General features: G+C 49.2%; 3 protein-coding genes across 51 annotated transcripts in view; 2 read left to right on the top strand and 1 right to left on the bottom strand.

The window, feature by feature from the left end:
* Nucleotides 1-12,774, top strand: part of MICAL3 (microtubule associated monooxygenase, calponin and LIM domain containing 3) — a 261,805-nt gene extending 249,031 nt beyond the window's left edge. For 33 of the 42 annotated variants that reach the window (XM_042849363.2, XM_065583151.1, XM_065583008.1 and 30 more), the window contains 4 exons: nt 1,116-1,181; nt 3,675-3,774; nt 5,034-5,107; nt 5,204-12,774. In XM_042849363.2, coding sequence (XP_042705297.2) covers nt 1,116-1,181; nt 3,675-3,774; nt 5,034-5,107; nt 5,204-5,388 — 425 coding nt within the window. In that variant the 3' untranslated portion in view covers nt 5,389-12,774. The remainder of the gene's footprint in view (nt 1-1,115; nt 1,182-3,674; nt 3,775-5,033; nt 5,108-5,203) is intronic. The other 9 variants (XM_065583061.1, XM_065583050.1, XM_065583046.1 and 6 more) reach the window with 1 other exon arrangement.
* Nucleotides 12,775-14,109: 1,335 nt separating this feature from the next.
* Nucleotides 14,110-23,014, top strand: part of BID (BH3 interacting domain death agonist) — a 36,007-nt gene continuing 27,102 nt past the window's right edge. For 2 of the 8 annotated variants that reach the window (XM_065583327.1, XM_065583332.1), the window contains exons 1-2: nt 14,113-14,223; nt 15,344-15,728. The gene's annotated coding sequence lies outside the window, so the exon portion shown is untranslated. Of the gene's footprint in view, nt 14,224-15,343; nt 15,729-19,406; nt 19,579-19,695; nt 19,922-23,014 lie in introns of those variants that run through there. The other 6 variants (XM_065583353.1, XM_065583350.1, XM_065583360.1 and 3 more) reach the window with 5 other exon arrangements.
* Nucleotides 20,182-23,014, bottom strand: part of BCL2L13 (BCL2 like 13) — a 105,527-nt gene continuing 102,694 nt past the window's right edge. Inside the window, exon 9 of the mRNA XM_065583294.1 lies at nt 20,182-22,519. Coding sequence (XP_065439366.1) covers nt 22,497-22,519 — 23 coding nt within the window. The 3' untranslated portion in view covers nt 20,182-22,496. The remainder of the gene's footprint in view (nt 22,520-23,014) is intronic.

The following is a 23,014-nucleotide window of genomic DNA, read 5'->3' as shown; positions in this document are numbered from 1 at the left end:
CTCAGTCACAAGATTTTGCAAGCTGATGTGCTTCCCCCGCCCCACTCCAGTGTGTCCTATGTGTGCTGCACTAGTTCTGTGATGGTCCCTTCTAACGCCTCTCCCTGTTCACCAATATCGTAGGTCTCTATAGTGAGAGCTGCCTCACTGTCATATATGCTGAGTTATTTTGAATTCTGTGGGTTATGAATTCTCCTCCTCATATAATTGCTGTTGAGTTACTGCCTTTCCCTGACACAGGCATTCCTTCCTTTTTAAGTATGCAGGTGTCTTAAGCCTCCAGTTTTGATATTCAGGCACTTCTTGGAGCGTGTGTTCTCCTGAGATACTGTTAGAAATGTTAATTATTATTGGTGGACATGCTGTTTCTTTAAAAGTGGGTTCAATTTCATGTTGCTGCCCCTCCCCTTCCCCTCCTCCCCAGATGACCGTCTAGCTCAGAGATTCACAACCTTTTTCTTTCCGAGTCTCCCCCCAACGCCCCAACATGCTGTAAAAACTCCACAGCCCACCTGTGCCACAATAACTGGTTTTCTGTGTATAAAAGCCAGGGCTGGTGTTAGGGCAATTGCCTGGGGCCACAGGGGCCCCCGTGAAGCTACATTGCTCTGGCTTTGGCTTCAGCCTCGGGTGGCAGGGCTCAGGGTCCCAAGTTTCAGACCCATATAGGCAACGGAGACCTTTTAGATCTTATTTTAAATGCTAACATTTATCAGCAAGAGATAATTATTCACCCGTCCTCACCTACTGTCCTGGTATCTCATACACTCAACATGGTGTTAGAGCGAAGCCTCGCCAACTGAAAACCCACAACGAACAGGAAAAACTCAAGAGTAATCTTCCTCCCTGTAACTGTACAGCTCAGTAACCGCTTCTCCCACTGCCTCAGTCTGCTCCTGTCTGTTATCCGTGCTGATGAGGGATCTTACTCATCTGTAGACTGTTTCCCTCGTTTCTGCTTCTCCATTTCTTGTATTTTTTCTTTTCTTTTCTTCTTGTTGTTTCCTTTCTTTCTCACTCTTATGCTTTTTGTCCTCTGCTTGTCTTTTATTTCACCCCTTTCCCCCTCTTCCTCTCCTCCTCTCCTCCCTCTTCCTCATTTGGTCTTATTGAAGTTGAGCCCAATGCCGGGACACCACGTCGTAGACCTCTCTCCTTCTGCCCTTGCTGTGCCCATGAAGGTAATGTAACCTCACGCAACCTCTATCTCCCTCCACCCCAGCTGGATTTTCATAGCAGCACTAGTTGGCTGGTGACAAAAATATCTATATATCCAACCTTCAAACCCCTTCCTGTCCCATTCCCTCAGTCTCAGTAGCAACCTCTGTAACAAGCTTGTATGAGTGTGCAATTTTTAAAGGTACAGTATCCCTTTTTCTGTTTTTAACTGGAGAAGGGGTAGTCTCAAGGTCACTGGGGCATTGATTTACAGTGGCAGCAGCAGCAGTATCATACTCTAAAGCTCCTGTTTTCATTTGGTGTATTTGATTTCTCAATTCTTCGTCATAGGTGTCTGGGAGACGGGGCGGGGGATGAGGGAAGAGAATCTCCTTCCGTAAATGACTGTTTAATTTGTATGGATGGATTAAAGGAATACTGTGTCCTTACAAAGACCGGTTTGCAAAACATCCCTGAGCTTTAAAAAAACAACCAACCTAAACCAGACTGGTCTTCTGTGATCCATGTCTTGCTGAGTCCATTCTTGAATTTGTCCCAGATGGAGTTTGCCATAATAGAGTTTCCATTGCCAAGGCATGGGGTATGGGGTGGAATGTGATCACAGCGTAACTTTGCTAACCACTTATTCTGCTTTCCATGGTGCTCTCATATCGATTGTCCACCCTCCCTCCCCACCCCTCCCACATCCCTCTGCTCATTGGCTGTTAAAAACAAATACATAAATACATACAATCTATTTCATGGGTCAGTAGCAAGGTCTATTTGGCTGTTTCTTAGAGGCATTTATTTTACATCCTGGCACTGGAAAGGGTGGGGAGACTTCCCAGTGCTTTCATGGCGCCACTGCACTGGACATCTGCATGTCTAAGCTCCCCCTCCCATGGCCACCTGGGCATATTGTGCAGAGAGGTTCAGAAAAGAATGCTTGGAACTGAGCAACAGACTGGTATAAAATCCAGAGAGCCAGAATCTGTTATGGGGAGTCAGGGGGTCAGTATCCCCTAAACAGTTACTATTTCTGTATTTCAGTAGCAGGTATTTCTAAGCAGGAAAGCTGCTGTTTAGCAGGAGGTACTGGATCTTCCAAGTGACCTCAGTGTAAGGGCTGGTTGGAGCTAGGGATGGAGGCAGGGCACTGATATGAATGTACTGGTCATTGGAGTAGCACATATTTCCAGCTTTCTCAGTTTTTGGAATTTAAATAGCAAACCTTCTGTTTGGTCATTTCTGGTCTCCATAAGACTGTGGTTAAGAGAAGCTGCTTTTAATATATAGATGCCAAGTGTCCATAATGTATAACTAGGCAGAGATGTCAATTAATCTAGGAAACCTTGTTAGTCTGTGGAGAGTGAGAGAAGATGACTTTCAGTCATGCAGCTGGTAGAGGCCTGCATTATAAACACCAACAGGTGCTCTGCTCAAATCTCTGCACCTTTGAGCTCAGTTTGGAGGCCCCCTTTTGCAACAAACTCCATGCACGCAGGCAGCTGCCAAATGAGGGGTCAGAGGGGTCCCCCTGCATGTAGCTCATTGCAGGATCAAGGGGCCCAAAATAGGAGTTATCTTGGAATAGCTTCTATGATGTATTCTTGGGTCTGAGGCATATCTCAAATCACTGCAGAAAGTTCTAGAGAACATAGTGTAGCAATTTAATTTGCAATACATTTGACACCATTGGAGCCTTGCCTGTGGGTTATGAGGAGATAGGGTTGTTTCTTTTAAAATAAAATAAAATGAAATTTTAAAAAGTGAGTTCTGAAGTGGGTTCTCGCTCTCTCCCTTTTATATTAGCAAGTGTATCATGGGTTTCTGTGTGTGTAGTTCTAATGCTGATGAGCAATTCTAGGAATAACGTACTTGTAGGATGCAGTGAACTGCTGTTAATAGATGCACTAGGAGAAGGCTCACCAAAGAGAGTGACGATGTAGCAGGAAGGAACCACAGGAGAGGAGAATTCTTCAACAGATGAGCCAGTGAAAAGGCAGGGTTTCAATAGAGGTAGGCAAGGGGCCATTCTTAGCCAGTAAAAGAATTGATTCAGTTAATGTAACTGAAGGACAGGAGGGTATAACATAAGGGGTACAGAGGGGTTTTTTGGGGGGGGAGGTTCCAGTCAGCATACATTATGGTAGTATGGAGGACGTGCAAAAAAGTTGTTAAAGTTCAAGTTCATTTAGGGAAGGCTAAATAGAAATGAGCCACTAAATTATGGGTTTACCATAATGAGAAGAGGGGGGAGGAGCAATGGCAAAAAAGGATTCGGAATGTGTTGATCCAAGGAGGAGAGAATCCTTTCGGAGGTGACACCTACAGTTCTGTGCCCTCCTCTTTCTGTGTGCCATAGGCAAACTAAACGGACCCGGCTTGGGAGTGCTCTGGCAGCATCTTGCTCGGCTTTCTTTGCACATTTTGCCCCCATTTTTGTTCCTGGCTGTCGGGCTCGTGGGGATGGCAGGGCATCATCCTGAAAACTTACAAGGTTTCTCTCTTGGCAGGCATGGGAAAGAAGGATGATCCAAAGCTGATGCAGGAGTGGTTCAAGCTGGTGCAGGAGAAGAATGCTTTGGTGCGCTACGAGTCTGAGCTGATGATATTGTGAGTGAGCAGAGGGCTTTCTGCATGGGGTATCACAGCTTCAAAGATGAGATTACTCACAGATAGTACTGGCAGGGCCTCCCTCCAGCACTGTCGTGGCTGTGATGGTAAGAGGCCAGTAATAAGTGTTCAGAAGCCTCTTGGATAGAATGCGGTTCCCAGCCAGTAAGTTAATAAAGATACATTTTGGAGGAGTCTCCAGTACAAAAAGAACTCGTGATGAGTGGAAGCACAAAAGGTTTGGATAAGTCCTAAGTGTGAATGTTAACCAAAGGTTTGAGCCCTCCCACTGTCCTCCCAGGCTCTTTCCGTACAAAGCATCCCTTGCTTGCAGGTTCATCCCCAATCTTTCACTTGTAGTTTTAGTGGCAAGTGGTCTTCGGGGAATGACTGGTCAACCCGTTCTCCTGCTGGTGCAAGGTCCTTTTTTGCATGCAGCCAAACTGTCTGCATTCCTATCCCTTCTTCAAATGGGTCCTGTAGTCCTCACTTCTCTGTCTCCAGTGAGACCCCATAGCCTTCCAACTGGGCGCAGATGCTACAGCTCTTTTCCAGCTTAGGAACACCAGGGACTTCCATAGTGCTTATGCCCCAAAGTGCACTGCATGCTACTGAAACAAGTTTCCGACCAGGCAAGACTTGACTTTGATGTTTCAAAAGCTCAGTGTGCTCTGGGATGTTACTACCAGAGAAGCCCCAAAATGCTGCTCAGATTGGAGTCTGAGGAGGCAATGCCCTCAGTCGTCCATTACTTGGCAGGTAACTTTTTCTTCAGAGTGGGATGTAGCAGGAGCGAGACTTGCACAGAGGTAAAAGGTGGCTTGAGCAACGACTGCAGATGCATCTGCTCCTTCACGCTGTCTCTGTCTTGGATTTTAAATCCAGCTGGTAACACTGTGAATAAGTTCAGTCTAAGAAAGCAGCTGAGCTGGTGGCTGCCCAGACATATGAAAAAGGAATCTCTCTTCACAATCTTCTTGTCTTTCTCCATCTGCCCACTCCAGTTGAAGACTAGTGTTGTGGAAGCATTAAGATTACATTTTAATCAGGAAAGAAATGGCTACACACCTCCAGTGTTGTTCCAAAAGGAGTCAGAACAGTTCTGAAGGGAAGGGGGGGTCTGGGAAGGTAAATACAGTAGGGTGGGAGGAGAATAAACACCAGAATATTTTAATTTGCTTAAGTGGCAATCTGTGTGGTGGCTCCTTGCCAGCACAGCACGCACCGTAGGTTCATTCTTGCTTTGTTTCTCCTTTCAGTGCTCGAGAATTGGAGCTGGAAGACAGGCAGAGCCGGTTACAGCAGGAACTCCGGGAGAGGATGGCAGTGGAAGGTAAGGGTGAAGAGGACCAGCAATCCGTGGAGTACGTTCATGTATTTGTTTCCAGTCCTGGATCCTTTGACACTTTTGATTTTTTTTTTTCTCCAGATCACCTGAAAACAGATGAGGAGCTGTCAGAAGAGAAGAGGATCCTGAACGAGATGCTAGAAGTTGTAGAGCAGAGAGACTCTCTGGTGGCCCTCCTTGAGGAGCAGCGGCTTCGAGAAAAAGAGGAGGACAAGGACCTGGAAGCTGTTATGCTGTCCAAGGGCTCTAGCTTGAACTGGTCCTGAGCTAACATACTCACCTCTGCTGGTCTGTGCTATCCAGTTGGCCTACGCTGAGTTTGCCAGAACTACCTGGATTGAGAAAGCTTGAGGGGGAAACCTTGTTAAGGGTTCTGCAGCATGCAGGAATTCAGTTTGAAGCACCCAGAAGCCTTTTGATAAGTGGGTTTGGTTCTAGAGGCTTGGGTCCCACACGTCGGCAAACCAAGCTGAAGACGATGGCCTGAGATTGCACAGTCTCCTTGGAGTCCTGTACAAGGGGCCATTAGGATTTGTGATATGAAGGGAAAGGGTAAACTTTTTGTGGAGGGATTTATTACCTTTTAATGGGGAAAAACCCTTAACCAAACTGGATTTGCTGCAGTCTGATCTCGCTCCCTTTTTCACTATTAGCATTTTTTAATAAGAGGGAGAGAAATGGCTACCCTCTCCTGAAAACCACAGCAGCCTGTAGCAGTCCTTGAGGGAGTTAACCAGCTAAAGGAGAGCTCCCAAAGCCCAGAGCAGCACCTTCTTTGTTTTATTCTTCCTCCCCACCAAAGAAACAAACCTGAGGCGAGCATTATGCATGGCTGTGAAGGAACACTGGATAGAGAAAACATTGGTGGTGTGTTTGTTTGAAACCTCTTCTGTCCATCCTGGCTTTTGAGGAGACAAGGGCCTCAGAGGAGACACACTCACTCTCTATCATACTCTCCAGAGTTATGGTAGAAGAAGAGTAGAGAAAGAGTGGGGAATTCTCCCCCACTTTGCTACACACTGGACAGAGAACTACCGCTGGTCTCTTGTGTTCATGGCCACTGTTCAAAGGCTAATAAGTTTCTCTGGTTTGTTTTTTGTTGCGACCATTTTGACACTGGAAAATACTGACTTTGTGGGACAATGGTAAGTGTTTTGAGGGGGGGGGGAGGTCGTCAAACGGTATTCCCTGGCTTTTAAACCCACAGAGGGAGCCACCTCTGGATGAAACGTTGTTGAGACTCTTCAATGTTTGTTTGTTTTTTTCCCCCTCTATTTCATTTTTGCACGTCAGAAATGAAGCTTAAGACCTGCCTGGGCCCTCAGTCACCTTGACCCTTTTATGTCAATTAACTTATTTTTTTAATACTTGAAAGAAGATTAATTTTTGTACCTTTTAAGAAACAAATGGACAAGTGAGTGATGGGGATGTGCCTGCTGCATCCCACAACCTCTTCTTCTATATTACAGGACTCTTGTTACCTGTGGCTATTTATTAGTAATGTTACTGTTACACTTCTTGGGTCGGGGAGGAGTGTGTGTTTTAACTCAAGGAGAGCAAGACACTACCGCAGATTGGTCCCTGCTTTGCATACAGGGCAGACTTCATGGACTCACATATGCATCCTGCCCTAGCCAAGTCCTTTTTATGGTGAACTCCTGCACATCCATGGAGTTGTGAGAATCCAGTAGTGTTCATAGCAGATTTTCCCTCTGTATCCCAGATTCCCTCTCTCTGGACTAACAAACCTATAATTTATTTGAATACCATTAATAGTTTGTAACAAGAAAACCAGAATTGTGACCTAAAAATTATCCCCCCACCAAGCTCTCCCTTCCACTTAGAGGGTGAACCCTGCCATTGTAAGAGCTGCCTAGAGTGACTTCCAGCATAGCAAATTAGGCACAATTCTTTCTGCATCTGCCAAAGCAGGCTCCTTTCTGCTCCACTCCCAGAGCTGCTGCCTTTGATACAGGAGGGTGCCCGTTGTACTCCTACTTGCAGTAGTGGGCAGGACATACACTGAGCAATCCAGCTACCATGCTGGGAAAGACTCTGCAGTCTGTCACCATTTGGCAGACTCCAAAAGTACACTACATCCTTAACCCATCCCACTGGGCATAGGGCGTGATGCCAGGCATCCCTCTTAACTTTGAATTTCCTAGCCGAGTTTGGTTTGTGTCACATCCTTAGCATGATCTACTGTTAGTGTGTTTTTCTCTGGGGTTTAACAGCAAAGGAAGATAGTTAAGCTTGCTTCCCCCGGTATCTGAGAGCGAGTGTCCCATTCCCAAACAAATCCATACAGCACCTTTGAGATTGCTGACGCCATAGCCTGGAGGACAGGCTGGTGGTGGAACAGATACACAAACAGTGGGGTCCTTCTCATTTAATCTTCTGCTGTATCTGAAAGGGACTCTCCCTTCTGCTTTGGGGAGACTCCTTGAGTTACTCACTTCCAGTGTTCATAAAGGACATGGATCCTTTCTTTTTGGCCATCTGCTCCCCCCAGCAGAGTCCTCTGGATTCCTGTGGGAGCTTGGAGGAGCCCCATGTCTGTTTTCTCGACTTCGCCCGACGGTTAGGGACTCATGCCATGCCCACTGTACTTCAAGCAGAGGAGGAATGGATGGGAAACTCTCCAGAGACCATCTGCAAAGCTGTTTAGTTGGCTGTGGAAACATACTTCTCCCACCCGACCCCAGGCCAGCTAGCAGGGGCTGAGCAAGCTGTCTCCTGTGCTTCCTGCTCTTTCCATCCCAGGGAGTATGTGACCACAAATTAAACCCAGGGTTTAGCAAAGCAACGCAGAGAGCCAGGCACTATGTTACTTAACAGTGCGCATGCTAGGTACCCAGAGCAAAACTCCTGTGAAGTGCTGGCATTCCAGAGGAACGTCTGCACATAGACCTTCACCTGCCTGTGTAGTGAAGAGGCACACTGTAGCTGCAGACCCAGCAGGGGGAGTTTACACACACTGTTTTTGTAGGTTGCACCACAAAAATAGTGACTTCTGCACACACATACAAAAATCTAGGGTGGCTCTTGCTGACTGTTTTCCTAAAAGCAGCCTCGACCCATTTTAATAGCACACAGTGTTTGAGGAACACAGCTGATTTTGGACTGGAGATCATTAAATACGCACTGCAAATAAAAAACAAAAAGCTACCCTGCCCTCCTCATTTATGCTGTATAAAAAGAGCCTCTTGACATAATATTTTTTAAATTGCTGGTTGCTTGTATTGAAGAAATATGAGGTTCCCACTTTTCTCTTTGTGCTGGCAGACTTGAATAATGATGTCACACAAGGTTCTTATCTGATAACAGCCCTCCCTGCCCCCAGCTAAAAGGGTGGTAGGGAGACGCGTGTTCTTAAACTCTGCAACCCTTCAGGTCTCACTGGCCTCAGAAAAAGTAAGGACCTAATGCATATGTAAAAACAAGAAAAAAAGAAAAACAATTTAAAACCAAAATTGAGGCCTGTTTTACATCATAAACAACTGTAAAGGGCACAATTTGTATTTGCAGTTCAGTTAAATTTTAAGAAAATCCATCACATAAGCACTAGTTTTTAATTAAAAATATTTATTTTTTAGAATGAAATGTAGAGACTCTTGTCACATGAAACCATCTGGGTGCATGTTTTCAAACTGCCTTCTTCTGCAACTGCTTCTGAGCAAGGTGTTCTACAGAGCCGTCCCTTGGGTAGGGCGAATCGGGGTGACCACTTTGAGGGGCCCCGCGGGCCGCTGCGATTGGCCAACACAGTCAGTCGTGAAAGAGATGAATCCATCACTTCTGCCCTGGGCCCCGCTCCCCCCAGGGACGGTCCTGGTGTTCTAACTCTTTGAGCTAGTAGAGATGGATAACAACAAAACTGTGGCAATGTGCACTCAGTGATATGTGCTGCCTTGAATGTGAGGGAGGCCAAAGGCCTTCAGCCTCGGAGAAATATGCATCTATTAGTACAAGTGCGTGCCCCCATAGATGGTGCTAACCAGACCATGGGCTGGCTCAGCAGTGGGGTGAAAGCTGAGTTTGGAACCTAAGCTCCATGTCTATTCCTAAACTGACTGAGACTGGGGACATACAGGAGGCAGGGTACTCAGTCCCTGGGAAGGAAGGAGTCCTAGGCTTCAGACTGCTCGGATGTTGATGGAGGACAATCCAATCCTGGGCTAGAGGAACAGGTTCAATCTAATTTGAAGCCCTAACCCTCGCTGGGGAGAGGAACGAATAAAAGAGGAAACAGGGGTGAGGGAGAGTCCCCAACCAAAAGAATTGTTTTTTTATTATTTGAGGCAATACAAATAATTTTAAAACCGATTTCCAAACAAAAATCTCCTCTCATGGGAATGAGAATATCTTTTAACATGGATTCCTTTTTAAGTAATTCACCGATGACTGTAAAAGCCACCAGGGTTGTGTCCCGAGCAGCAACCCAAGCTGCTGCCCCTGTGATAGGTGGCCTGAAGCTGCTCTTTGCAAAGAAACTCACATTTCAGATGAAAAATGGATTTTAGGAATTGTAAGAGGGGTAGGGGTTGATTTGAAAAGCAAACTGCATTGACTAGTTATAATCCCTTAGGGTGTCTCTCTGCCGCAGGGGGGAGAGAGCCTCCCAGCCTGGGTAGGCAGACACAGACTAGCTCTGCGTGAGCTAGCATGCTAAAAATAGCACCGTAGACATTGCAGCACAGGCTAGCCACCCAAGTACAAGCCTGTCCGAGCCGAGTGGCTAGCCCCTGCTGCCACCCTTGCTATAATGTCCACACTGCTATTTTTAGCATGGTGGCTCGAGCCAAGCTGGTGTGTCTCTCTACCTGAGCTGGGAGGCACCTTCCGAGCTGCAGTGTGAACATAACCTTAGTGCCTGATCCTGCAAACAACATACTACTGGGCATAGCACTGACCACTGTGAGGAGTCCCTTCAGGGGGATGACACGTTGTAGTAAGTACTATTCTTGATAAGTATTTGCAGCATTAGGCACTTAGCTAAATAGATATTACAAAATGTTTCAAACCAGCTTCTAGAATTCCTGTCACTTGTTCAGTTTCTCCAACACATGGGGATTATCTTTCTTAGTAGCACCTGCCCCTTTGACGCTGCGTCTCCGCTGGGATCTCATGATGACTCAGAATTGGGAAGTTCTAGAATATGATAACAAAAATACATATCTGTATAAGACTTACCTTACAACTTTGAAGCTTTCCTGTACTTTCCGATGGCAGTGCTGATCTCTTCAGCCCTACGTTAATTCATCCTGGCTTCTTGGTTGGTAATTAATTGTTTTTCAGTTCTATTCAAGATATTTAACATTTATTTTTTACTCATTTACTCTTCTTCCCACCAAACTTAGGATCTTTCTTCTCATACCATAGTCTTCCGAGAACAGCTCCCACCTGAAGCAACGTGATTTCAGAGTTGCACGTCAGGAATGTGATCTCTGTTGGGAGCACAGTAAACAGTGTACAGCCCTGTTTGCTGTGGGCGGTTGCATGCAACGAGCTCCACAACTTTTAATTTCCATTCTCTGAAAGTGAGCATTAAAAATAGACCTTGATGGCAGTATGCTTAGTTCCTGTGGTCAGTAACAAATGCTCCCTCCCACCCCATCCTCATCCAATAATCCAGCCCTTCCCAGACAGAGTCTAAACTACAACAATGCAGGAATAAATAGGGCCCTAATGTTTCACTAAGGAAAAACTCCTAATATCCTTTTCCTTTAATAATTTTGTTGCTTGTTCATGACTGTTTTGGTTTGAGAAAAGTTGCTATGGTTAAGTAATCCTGATTTTATATGCATGGCTGATGCATTGTGCCCTGATTCCTTTGACTATTTAATTTCATTTTATAAGACTAATCTTTGAGAAATGGCTCCTTCTGCTACAGGTCTCTCTGCATCAAAGATGTTCCCCCAATCACTAGAAAGGTTAAACATTCATGAACTGCCCATGCAATAACCACTCTGAATCTTGCCCGCCACTTCCCTTTGTGAGTGTCTGAAATCTCAGAGGTAGAACAGCAAGAGAGCTAAATACTGGCTTCATATTTCCTAATGCACTTTGTGGACTGAGCTAAAGAACAGCTGGGGCCGGCTCCTGGAGTGGCAGTGTGTGCTGCCTGGAGTTAAGTTCCCCTGTGCCTGGCATGGGATTCCACTGAAGTACTGGACAGAGTCAGACTCCCCTGTACCTAGAGTGGGAACAGACACCTCCACTCTGAGGGGCAAACTAAGATGAGGCCAGCGCTTGTGCTCAGGGCTGGGATCAGGTTGAGAAGAGGCATCATCCTTTCAGAGGGGCAACTCGGGAGCCTGTCCTTGTGCACTTGTGAATCGTGAGAGTCAATGCAACTTGGTGAGGCCCAAACCCACTCAAGAGCTGTGCTTCCCTACCTGTACCATGTCTGCTCTGGAGATCATTCCTCCAGAGAAAAACCGTGCAAAGGGAAGGACATGAATATCTTTCAGCTCTAACTTCCAAATACAATTTTGTGTTTTTAACGTAACCAAAACTCCATTTGTCCAATTGGGGCTGGAGAGTGGCTCCTCTTCTTGCAAACTCCATTGCTAAACATATCAGGATAGGATTATAGAGCAACAGCAGGTTTTAAAACTGTCACATGAATCTGTTTTTCCCCCCCTCTGTCTCCGCATTTCCTGTAAATATTTGTTTGTGTGTTGGCTGTACAAACACCAATGGATCCTTGGTTTACCCTGGTGGTCAAAAAATGAGTTTTGCAGTGTCCAGGCCTCCATCAGAACACAGTGCTTGCACAGAGCTAGTTAGCATGTTTGTCTGCACTTCGTGGTGGTTTTTAATATTTTTATACATCCTAATCAAGAACATTTTAGATAATTTGAAAGGTCTAGATTGCATGATCTGGAGCAGCCGTTGGTTCCATTTTTTAACAGTTGATCCTAAAACATTCACCACCACCTCCTTTGGGTAAAACTTTTAAAATGAAATTTTGATTAACTGTTTACATCGGATGCTGATGGATAAGAAGCATTGCATAATTTAATCTCATATGTAAAAATGTGAAAAGCCACAACATGGCTCTCAGGAGTTGGAATTGTTACCATCTGCAATAAAAAGAAGTCTCTAAGTATACCATGAAACAGCCTGTATATAATTCATGGGAGAGATCACTTCCTCCTTGACTGATGCACGATAACCGAGATTAGATGCTTTCTGAATGTTCCTGCTTTTGGAGATGCTTAGAACGGTGCTATATAGGCAGTGGAATTGAACAGACAAGGATGTCATGAAAGGTGTAGATGTGAAGAGGAAAATGCCATGCTCTGATGGCTCTGCAGTAATTTAAATAATCGTGTGTGTATGTGTGTGTGTGTGTGTGTGTGTGTGTGTGATCCAGTCCAATTGAAGGGATTTGCTTTGGCACCTTCCCCTTGGGATGTGAGTGAACTCTGATATTCAGACTGTTCAAGGCTTTTATAGTTGGTGAGTGTGGAGTGTTAACAGGAAAGTGTGTACCCTACATGTATAAAACATCCAGCCTGTTTTCTTCGGTTTGGTTGTGTTTCATTTTTTGTTTTTTATGCACACTTGCTTTGTTGGTGTTGAGATTTTAGCACCTCAGGTGGCCAACTGAACTAAAAAATAAAGTCATTCATTATTTTTTTCTTTTTGTTGGTGGAGTTGCCATTTGTTTCACTTACCATTTGTTTGCTTGCTTCCATGATGGACTTCAAAACTGGGAATAAAGGAGCGAGAGAGGTTGATCCTGTCATTAAATCACAGGGCTGGGTGGCAGGGGAGACCTGAGTTCTATTCCTGTCTCTGCCACGGAGTTACCTTGTGACCTTGCACAAAGATAAGTGACTTGCTTTCCAGTTGAAGTATATGAGGTCTTTTGACCTGAGATACAACAAACAAGTCTGCTGTTCTGATAAAGCCCAGCACTATGGCCCATCCTTTCCCCGTCTCAGACATGATTTCTCAGTTCTTCTCCAGGGGAGGATCTGGCAATGGCGAAAGATGAAATAGCCTAGAGGATGCTGGCAGAGTGGGAATATAGGAGCCAAATGAATCCTAGGAACTGGCACCAGGCCATAAAGCTGGGAGAGGGGAGCTAATGTCCAAGTTGCAGAGGGGCCTTGTGCCAGTTGTGAGCCCTCTTTCAAAGGAAATGCCCATTGTTCCTCAAGTTGCCACAGAGTATTTCTGCCTAGTGGAGAGCCCTGGAGCCAACAGATGTGGTGCTGACCACCTTGGAGCAGCTGGCTTTCCTTTGGAGTAATAAAATCAGAAGGAGCTGCCTCCATCTGCATTAACTTAGTGACATGGGCCACTGATATCAGATCAAGCTCTGGGAAGCCAGCAAAAACCACTGGTTTGGCTCTGCCCCTGCCCACGCTCCATGCATAACACTGGTGCATGCTCTCATCTCCAGTCTCTTGCAGCATTAGATGCCATGGTGTGAGCGATGTGCAGTCACTCGCTGCTTTCCATTAAATGTCCCTGCTCAGTTCTGGTGTGCATTCCTATCCCCTCACCTCAGTCTGCAGTCCCAGCATAAGCTGTCCCTGCTCTCCTTGCTGTTTTAAACCCACCCCACACTGCAAGTGACACCAGCACCTGCTCCATTCTAGGCCTCTATACCATATGCAATACACATGCCATTAGTTATACCAGTGCATGGTCCACTCCCACGCTCCTCGTTGTGTGCATCTTCAGGGCTAATTAGCTACAGTATCTGCAGCTGTGGAGCAATGTCTGCAACAGATTGGAAGGATTCAGAGACTAGTCTGTTTGTTTGCCTTCAGTGGGGAGAGCCTTCCAGTCTGAGATCTACCTGTTTTAAAAGAACAGGCTTTGGCCCCAACTGGTCGGTCACGTTCCCTTAATGAATGAGCCCATGTGATACAGGGTTGGAGCAAAGGGGCTGGGAGCACAAAGAAACTTGGCTTCTAATCCCAGTGACACCGCTGACTGAGCATATGACTAAGCAAGTCACCAGACCTGGGCATTGCCTTGTTCACCCAGCAGGAAATGTACAGGGTGTTGGGAGAGTCCCAGCTGCGGAAATCCTCAGTATTGAAAGTAAACCTTGCAAACATCTATTCTTCTTTATAGTAAGTAAATAAACCATGTTTTGGAAAATACAAGCTGCTCTGCTATGCCGATGAGACTGGGAGGGGCTGATGTGACACACTGGCTTTCTGCTGACTAGATTAGTCCTCACTGTTTGACAGCGCCTTCTCCGCAGACTCTCGGTTTGGGGATGCCATCACTTCTGTCCTCCAGGTGGCAGAGGGGAAACAGCTCTGTCCTTTTTAATAGAGAGCGATGATAGATCAGGGGTTGCCAACCTGTGGCTCCAGAGCCGCATGTGGCTCTTCAGAAGTTAATATGTGGTTCCTTGCATAGGCACCAACTCTGGGGCTGGAGCTACAGGCGCCAACTTTCCTGTGTGCCGGGGGGTGGAGGAGGAGGGTGGTGTGTTCACTGCTCAACCCCTGACTCTGCCACAGGCCCTGCCCCTACTTCGCCCCTTCCCCCAAGGCCCTCGCTCCTTCGTGCCCCCTCCCCTGAGCCTGCCACGCCCTCGCTCCTCCCCCCAGAGTCTCCTGCATGCCACAGGAGGCATAGAGGAAGGGGAGGCACTGAGCAGCAGGGCTGTTGGCAGGTTGTACATAGGTAAATTCTGGCTCCTCCTCAGGTGCAGGTTGGCCACCCCTGTGATAGATCCTTGTAAGCTGTTGTCAAATGCTCTGACAACAAATGTCTGTCCTGACTGGCTCTGGTGTTTACCCCACTGTGGAGGCAGCTACAGTTGCCCTGGGAGAGATTTCTCTGCTGTCAGCCAAAGAGGCTATATTTGGCTTGTAGAGGGCCTCTCTCCTGTTGTTCAAAAGGAGGCTGGATAGAGAGGAAAGATGGTCTCTGGTTAAGGCACTGGACTGGGAGTTAAGAGATCTAAGTTGAATTCCTGGTGAATTCCTGAATTTGCAAGTGACCTGCTCTGGGACTTGGGCAAGTCACTTCACCTCTCTGTGCCACAGAGTTGTTTGTAAAACGGAGATATTTACTTCCCCTCACACACCGGTCTTGTCTGTTTAGATTGTAATGGTGGTAGGGGCTCTGTACAGCACGTAGCACAATGGGGCTCTGAGCTCAGTTGGGGCCTCCAGGTGCTACTATAATACAAACAATAAGACGAGCCTGACAAGGATTCTGGTTTTTCCACTTCAGGAAAGAAATACTGTATGCCTGGCCTGTAAAGGACCTCTAGGTAGAGGAAGGCTACACTCCCTGTATCTACAACAGGTTGGCTACGTGCACCTGGAGGTTGTAAGATGAGGAAGAGATGTCCATGAAAAGACAGGAGACCCAAATCAGAAGCCCAAGGTGGCAGTTGTTTTTGCTTTCACTTTCCATTTATATGAAAGCACGCCAGGAAGAGGAAATATTTTGTGGCGTATACATTTTGCAACATGCTGCTGTCTCATCCCCCACAGGCAGCCTTATTTATTCACCCCACTCATTCTGCTGGCCCCTTTTCCAGAAGGTGAAAGTCGAAGCCGAAGGAGAGAGAAGTGGATCCTTTCCAAGTGCTTTGAGTTCCGCAGTGGCTCAGGTAAAAGGATAGGGAGGAGTTTATAACAAAATCACTGTGAAGGGAGCGGGGGTGGGGGGCAGGGGAGAGGTAAGGTCCTTTCTAGGGACTGATGTGTGGGGATGTGACCTGATACAGTCAGTGGTGGGTGAGGCCATGATTGGTGAAGGCTGTTTTATGGCATGGGACCTGTGTGGCCATGATGGGGGTGGGGGAGGGGGGATTTTCAGTGAGGGCATGGCTCTATCTATCTCACAGCTACTGTATGTGGGAAAGCCAAATATCTTGGGTTTTCTAACCACTTTCCAGATGAAACAATTTCTCCAAACACCCTTAACTTACTAGGGAAATAACCATAACAAGCATGAAAGGGGAACTGTGTGTTAATTAGGGTTACCATACGTCCTCTTTTTCCCGGACATGTCCAGCTTTTCGGCACTCAAACCCCTGTCTGGGGGGAATTGCCAAAAAGCCAAACATGTCCGGGAAAATGCCGGCCAAGCACTTCCCCTCCCGCGACGGCTCTGCTCCTCCTCTGACTCTTCGGCTCTGTTTAAGAGCCGAGCTGCCCGAGCGCTATGGGCTTCAAGCAGCCTCCTTGCCTCCGGACCCCAGCCGCCGGCCGGGCACTTCCCCTCCCGGGCTCCGGTGGCGCAGGGTCCGGAGGCATGGGGGCTGCCCGAAGCCAATAGCGGTCGGGCAGCCCGGCTCTTAAACAGAGCCTAAGAGTCAGGGGAGGAGCAGAGCCTCCGGCCGCGGCAGCTCTGCTCCTCCCCGACTTTTCGGCTCTGTTTAAGAGCCAAGCGCTACGGGCTTTGGGCAGCCCCCATGCCTCCGGACCCTGCGCCGCCGGAGCCCGGGAGGGGAAGTGCCCGGCTGGGGGCGCAGGGTCCGGAGGCAAGGGGGCTGCCCGAAGCCCAAGCGCTACCGGCTTCACAGTTTGCCAGGCAGCCTCCAGACCCTGCACCCCCGGCTGGGCGCTTCCCCTCCCGGGCTCCAGCTGCGCTGGGGAAGCGCCAGCCGGGGGCGCAGGGTCTGGGGGCTGCCCGGCAAACCGTGAAGCCGGTAGCGCTCGAGCAGCCCTTTCCGCGTGGCTGGGAGTGGGAGGGAGGAGGGGGCGGAGTTAAGGTGGGGAAGGGGCGGAGTTGGTGCGGGGCTGGGGGTGGGGAAATGGGCGGGGCCAGGGCCCGTGGAGGGTCCTCTTTTTTTATTTGTTAGATATGGTAACCCTAGTGTTAATGGAAAGCTCTCTCTGTGATTTCTATCACACACAGTTTGTTTTGTTAACAGTTCTTGCAATGAATGCTGTGTGTGGTTGATGGGTTAGGTGAGTGCATCTCTAGGTCCCATGTATAGGAGAGGGCAGGCTTATTCCTTAAAGGGTGCTGCTTCATAGGCCAAAGCGAGACACCTTTCAAGGTAGGAGATCTCAAAGGGCTCCCTATGAGCATCAAAGCAGGGGACCTCACACCTGCCATAACAGCAGGAAAACTCCACCCTCCTTAAACCCCGTTTCCAGTGATGAACGCCTCAAAATTGGGGGAGGGGGAGAGTTCCCTACTCTCAGACCCTTATGGAAAAATCCTATGGAATGTAACAGGAATGAAACTAATACAGCTTTAGAGCAGGGATTCTCAACCTGGGGTTGCAGACAACTTTGTCCTTCCATATAGCCAGATGGGAGGGGGAGGGTCCCCAGTATGGAAAAGTTTGAAAACCGCTTTTCTGTAGAACTTAGCCTAAAAACCCATAGGAATTTAATGAAGAATGATCTCCTTTCTATAGGTTTTTTTACTCATCCTATAGATTTCTATAAGGTGGTCCCAAAAAAAAACAACCTCCATGGATAAAATGCCTCTTACATTCTCTATAAGGGTGTAGGATACTTTGGACAGGGAGAGACGAACACAAAGGAAGGAAAATGGCCATGGAATGTGAAGGTTGCCCACTCTGGAAATAGTTGGTGTATATTTTAAAGCCCCAGCTGTTGGAGTCAGATGATCAGGGCAGCCACTGGGGCTTTCTACAGGGGTGCTGGGGCCTGCGCAGTAACTCCCCGTCTGCTGAGGTGTGCCAAGCCTGGATCCCTGGTACCAGTGCAGGCCACAACCCAGAGAGCACAGGGGAAAGTACCTGCAGCCCCTGAGCACCCTGCTTTCTGTGCAAAAACCTGGTGCTGCATGGTACCTCCTCCTGCAGAGGGCTTGGGGAAGTTCCAGGGCCTGCCCTCCTATTCCACAGCACTGACACTCTGGCAGGCTTCCCAGCCCTGGCCTTGTGGTTGGGCATTGGTTCCCAAGCCCAGGGCCACTCACGCTGGTGTCTTGGGCATGGCTTGGACTGTAGGTGTCAGTTGCTGGGCCCCCTCCTTTGCCAGAAGTACTGGGGACAGCTGGAATGCCCTTCTAGCCTAATCCAGCACTGTCCAGGTGAGAATGTTAGTCTTCACTTACTTTTTCTTTGAGGTGTCTAGTCCATATTGTGGCAAAGAAAAGCTAGAAGCAGCATAAAGGCTCAGAAACTAGCAAAGAAAAAAAAACCACCACTCTCATTATTAGCAATAAGCACCAAAGCGTCCTGTGGCACCTTATAGACTAACAGATGTATTGGAGCATAAGCTTGCATGGGTGCATCTGAAGAAGTGGGTATTCACCCACGAAAGCTTATGCTCCAATACATCTGTTAGTCTATAAGGTGCCCCTGGACTTGTTGCTGCTTTTTACAGATCCAGACTAACACGGCTACACCTCTGATTATTAGCAATGTGAGGGGACCTCATTATTATTGAATTGATAGGGTTGGTAACACTTAATTTTCAAGTCAAAATGTAATCTTGGTTACCAAAAATCTCCCCAGCTAGGATCAGAACGGGGACCCCTCTCCCGAGCAGCTGCCAGCCTGGAACTGTGTGTCTGATTTCACTTCTCTGTCCCCACCGGGCCCCGGCACTGAGCGCTGGGGGGTTAGACAAAACCGAATCAGCCCTTGCTTGCTGAAATATTTGCGGAGTGCTTCCTCTTTTAGCTGCGGGGACCTGAGCCTAGGGGGCTGAGACTCCTCTTAGAGCCGCATGAGCCAGCAGAGAGTTGCGTCAAGTGTTGGTGATTTCCTCCGGAGACAGCAGCAGAGGCCTCACAGCAAGCGGGACGTGGCTTCTTTCCTCTTTGCTCACCTGTGCACGGGGGAAATTCCTGTGCACGGCTGAGTCGTGTCTTGCGGGCACAGCGCAGCCACCCCCCAGCCTGAAGCGTTTTTGGTCTGGCCGCTCTAGGAACGTCTCTCTTCCCCCCCCCCCAGCGGACAGCCTGGACCCTGGCTCCGCTTCTCCGCTCCCTCAGCCCTTCCCTCCTCGCGGGGCAGCTCCGCTTGCTCTTGGCCCTTCGGCGGGGATCCCTTCCCCCTCCCAGCAACATGGTAGTGGGGCCTTGGCCTTTACCCAAGGTGTGTGCCTGCCTGACGGCTCGAGGCCACAGTGATGGGCTCCCTGGCAAGCCCTGCTCGCGGCTCTGCGCTGTGCCCCCCCGGCACGCCATGCAATTGTCCCTGGGTGGTAGGAAACTAGCCCCCGTATTGCTATGGGCCTTGGCCCTAATTTACTCCCTCTCCCCCGGTGTCCCCGTTGGGAGCACTTGGCAGCCCCCCCGCAGCGATCCAGCCCTGGGCTGGGTCCCGCTCCCCTCCCCCAGCGCCAGGGGGCACGGCCGGGCCCTGCGCGGCGCCGGAGCACAAAGCGGCCGCTGTCTCTTTAAGCGCTTTGGAGGGAGAGCGGAGGAAGCTCCCCCCACTCGGCGGCTGCCGAGCTCTGCAGGCCGGGGCTGGGCGCGGACTCGGCGCGGGGCTGCGCGTTGCCCGGGCCCCGGAGCGGCGCGCGGTGAGTATCCCCTGGGCGCCCCCGCTCCGGAGCCGGCCCCGGAGCTCCGCCTGCATCCCCCCCCCCCCTCCCCGCCGCGGGACCCGAGCCGGGCCGGAGCCACCGGGGCTCCGTCTGCGCGAGTGGCGGGGAGGCTCGCTGGGAAGCGGGGAATCCGGCTTGCAAGCTGCAGGCAGCGACCCGGGCTCACAGGGGCTGCAGTGGCCCGGTGCCCTGGCGCCTTCCCGTGGCTGGGCTTCGCGCCTGAACCCCTCGCCATGGGGCAGGGCGGCCTGTGCGCTCGGCGGGGCGGGCTTGTGGGGCTCACACACCGGAGTGAGATGCCCGGAGTCTATATGGGAAGGTGGGTTTCAAACAGCGCTTCCCCCAGGCGCCTCGTCCGCCCCCGCCCATTCCCCTCTCTCGTCCCGGTGCCACCTGCCTCCAGACCGGCCCCGGGCGCCAGGTATAACAAACGTGTATTTATTCCTGACCCAGTCTGCTGCCACCCCCAGCCCAGAGAGCGGCGGAAAGTGCTTGTAACCCTGCTGGAGCTAGACCGTGGGGCTGGGCTGTGGGTTCCCGCCCACCGGCTGTTTTCCTGAGAGGGGTTTTAGCTCAGTCTCAAGTCACTGGCTTGATGCAGCATGGCAGGGTGAGGTTCTATGGAGAGCCCGTGTTAGGCAGGAGCTCAGACGAGGTGATCATCAAAATAGTTCCTCTGGCCTTAAAATGTACAAACACCAGTGCCCAGCCTGTGGGAATCCTTCACTAGTAAGGGTGCTGTGCTCCGCGTGTTGTAACGGCTAGGAAAGTACCAGCCCCTTCCATACCCATGACGTGCCTGTGTCCCGAGTAGCTGGCACAAGATATTTTTCAGGGGATGCATCCTGATTGCAGGGCACCATGCTTTCAGGCTGGTGCCATGGCACGTATCACAAACAGTAATGTTAATGTGAGTTAGTCAATTTAAAAAAAAAAGCGTGGCCTCACGGTCAGGGCTGGATTAACGCAGGGGCTTTAGGGGCTGCAGCCTTGGGCTAAGGGGGCCCCCGCAAAAATAAATCCATAATGATATACAATTCAGTGGTCACCAACCTGGCGATCGCAATCGACTGGTCAATCCTGGAGCCTCTGCCAGTCGATAGCTATCTCTGGGCCACTAAAAGTCCAGTGGCGCAGCAGGGCTCAGGCAAGCTGCCTGCATGCCATAGCCCCACGCCGCTCCCAGAAGCGGCCGGTTGCTGGCACGTCTCTGCAGCCCCTGGCTGGGGTGGGGAGGCAGCTCCGTGCGCTACTCCCAGCACCAGCCAATGGGAGCTGCAGGGGCAGCACTTGCGGGCATGGGCAGCACTCGGAGACACGCTGTCCCCCTCCCCCCAGGGGCACGCAGAGATATGCCAGCAGCTGGCCGCTTCCAGGAGTGGTGTGTGGCTATGGCAAGCAGGCAGCCTGCCTTAGCCCTGCTGTGCTGCCGGCCGGGAGCCACCCGCGGTAAGCGCCTCCTGACTGGAGCCTACACCTTGCATCCCCTCCCACATCCCAACTCTCTGCCCCAGGTCAGAATTCCCTCCTGCACCAAACTCCCTCCCAGAGCCCACACCCCTCACCCTCTCCTGCACCCCAACACTCTGCCCCAGCCTGGAGTCCCCTCCTGCACCCAAACTCCCTTCCAGAAAGAAACTTAGGCTGGGTCTACACTACCCGCCTGGAGGTGGGAGTAAGTGCCGTCGACGGGAAGCCGCAGAGGTCGATTTTGCCGCCGTCCTCACAGCGGGGTAAGTCGGCTGCGATACGTCGAATTCAGCTACGCTATTCACGTAGCTGAATTTGTGTATCTTAAATCGACTCCCCCCTGTAGTGTAGATGTAGCCTAATGTAACATCTGTTCTAAGGTAAGAAGTAGGCTATTTTGAATTAACTTAACTATATTCTGCATGTTTTAAGACTGAAATGTAACCACAGAACGACTTTATGTTAATGAAAAGGCAAGTTTAGTATAGCGTTAATAGCCTCGAATCCATAATTGTGATCATTTTGTTTTAAATTAGGAAAAATACTTGTATACGGGGCCCCACAAAATCTAATAGCTCCGGGCCCACAGGTGGGTTAATCTGGCCCTGCTCATGGCCATGATCCTGTGGTTGGATCAGTGTGGGTGTGCTCCCTTTGAGATAACCCGGTGCTGAGCACCACTGTTGCCTGCCCATGTCCATCTGATTGCAGCTGTGGGAGCTTTGGTTCCTCCTCTTTCTTCTAGTCTTTTTCATTTCACTTCCATCTTCTTTCCCTGAAATTGTTAAAGCTTCTTTGTAAGGAGCCGTTTCTGTGTCTGACTTTTGCCTTCTTGTCTCTCTTGTGTTGAAAATTTTTCTCTCCTGGGATTGTTTTCCCTCTAATTTTCTTCTTTCTCTCTGCTCTATTTTTTCTTTCACTCAGCTCTTGTCATTTTTCTTTCCTTTACTTTGTGTTTTCCAGTCTTACCTCCATTCTGGAAAATCTGTCTCCACCTATGCTTGCTCTCCTCCACTCTCCCCTAGTCTTCCTTCTCCCTACTGCTCCCAGTCTTCGCCTCTTACCCATCCTCCTCCCTCGCCCCTTATGCCTCCTCATCTTTTCCTCTCCGTCTCTTTTCTTGAGCCTCAGTCAAACTGTCCTCTTTCTTCTTCACCCCTCTACAACGGCCAGATTGCCTCTCTCCTGTTCAGTTTTGCTGGGATTGTCCTTGCAAGGCCCTTTGCTGCTGCCCTGGTGAGAGTTATACAGTGCTTCCCATAGCGTTCTTTCTGGTGTTCTCTGGGTAGGATCCTTGTGGAGGGAAGAGGAAGAGATTAATCCTGTAGCAAAACTAGGAACCTCCTTCCTGGTTGGTGGTTGACTGCTTCTGCCAAAGCTCCTGTTTCTGGATTTCCATGGCCATGGTTGCATTCAAGTTCACATCAGAGGAATCCAGGAATGGCACCTCCAATAAAAGAATAAAAATCAGACAGTCTGCAGGCTTGGAGCTTATGCTGTCTCTTACTGGGTTTCCCTATACCAGGAGTTAAATGATTGAATTATGGTGATGGGGATGCACTATGCAATCAGGGCACTTCTTTTTCCCCTCAGGGCCTGGCTTGCCCTGATGGATGGTAAATTCAGTTGTTTTTTTACTCACCAGGAGCAGCACACAGACACGATGCTGCAATTACAATGATAAATAATACATTTGGGTGTGTCTGGGTGGGGTTTGGGGAGGAGAGATGCTTGGTGTGGTGGAGGGTGACAGCAGGGCAGTGGAAGCAAGAATTGAGTGAGCAAGCTTTTTAGAGTGTGAATGGAGTATATGTAACTCTCCCTACATGAGCTGACAGTGGGTTTTGAACCTGGGACGGTCAAAGTACAAGAACCTACAGCTTGAGCTATAGGATGAGGTCCTCTACATAGTAGTTGTAGCAGACTCTTCTGTAACCTCTGT

This window comes from Chrysemys picta, chromosome 1 (assembly GCF_011386835.1).
Source record: "Chrysemys picta bellii isolate R12L10 chromosome 1, ASM1138683v2, whole genome shotgun sequence".
Lineage (NCBI taxonomy): Eukaryota > Metazoa > Chordata > Testudines > Emydidae > Chrysemys > Chrysemys picta.
The sequence above is the reverse complement of the archived record's forward strand: the minus strand, read 5'-3'. Positions and strand labels throughout refer to the sequence as shown.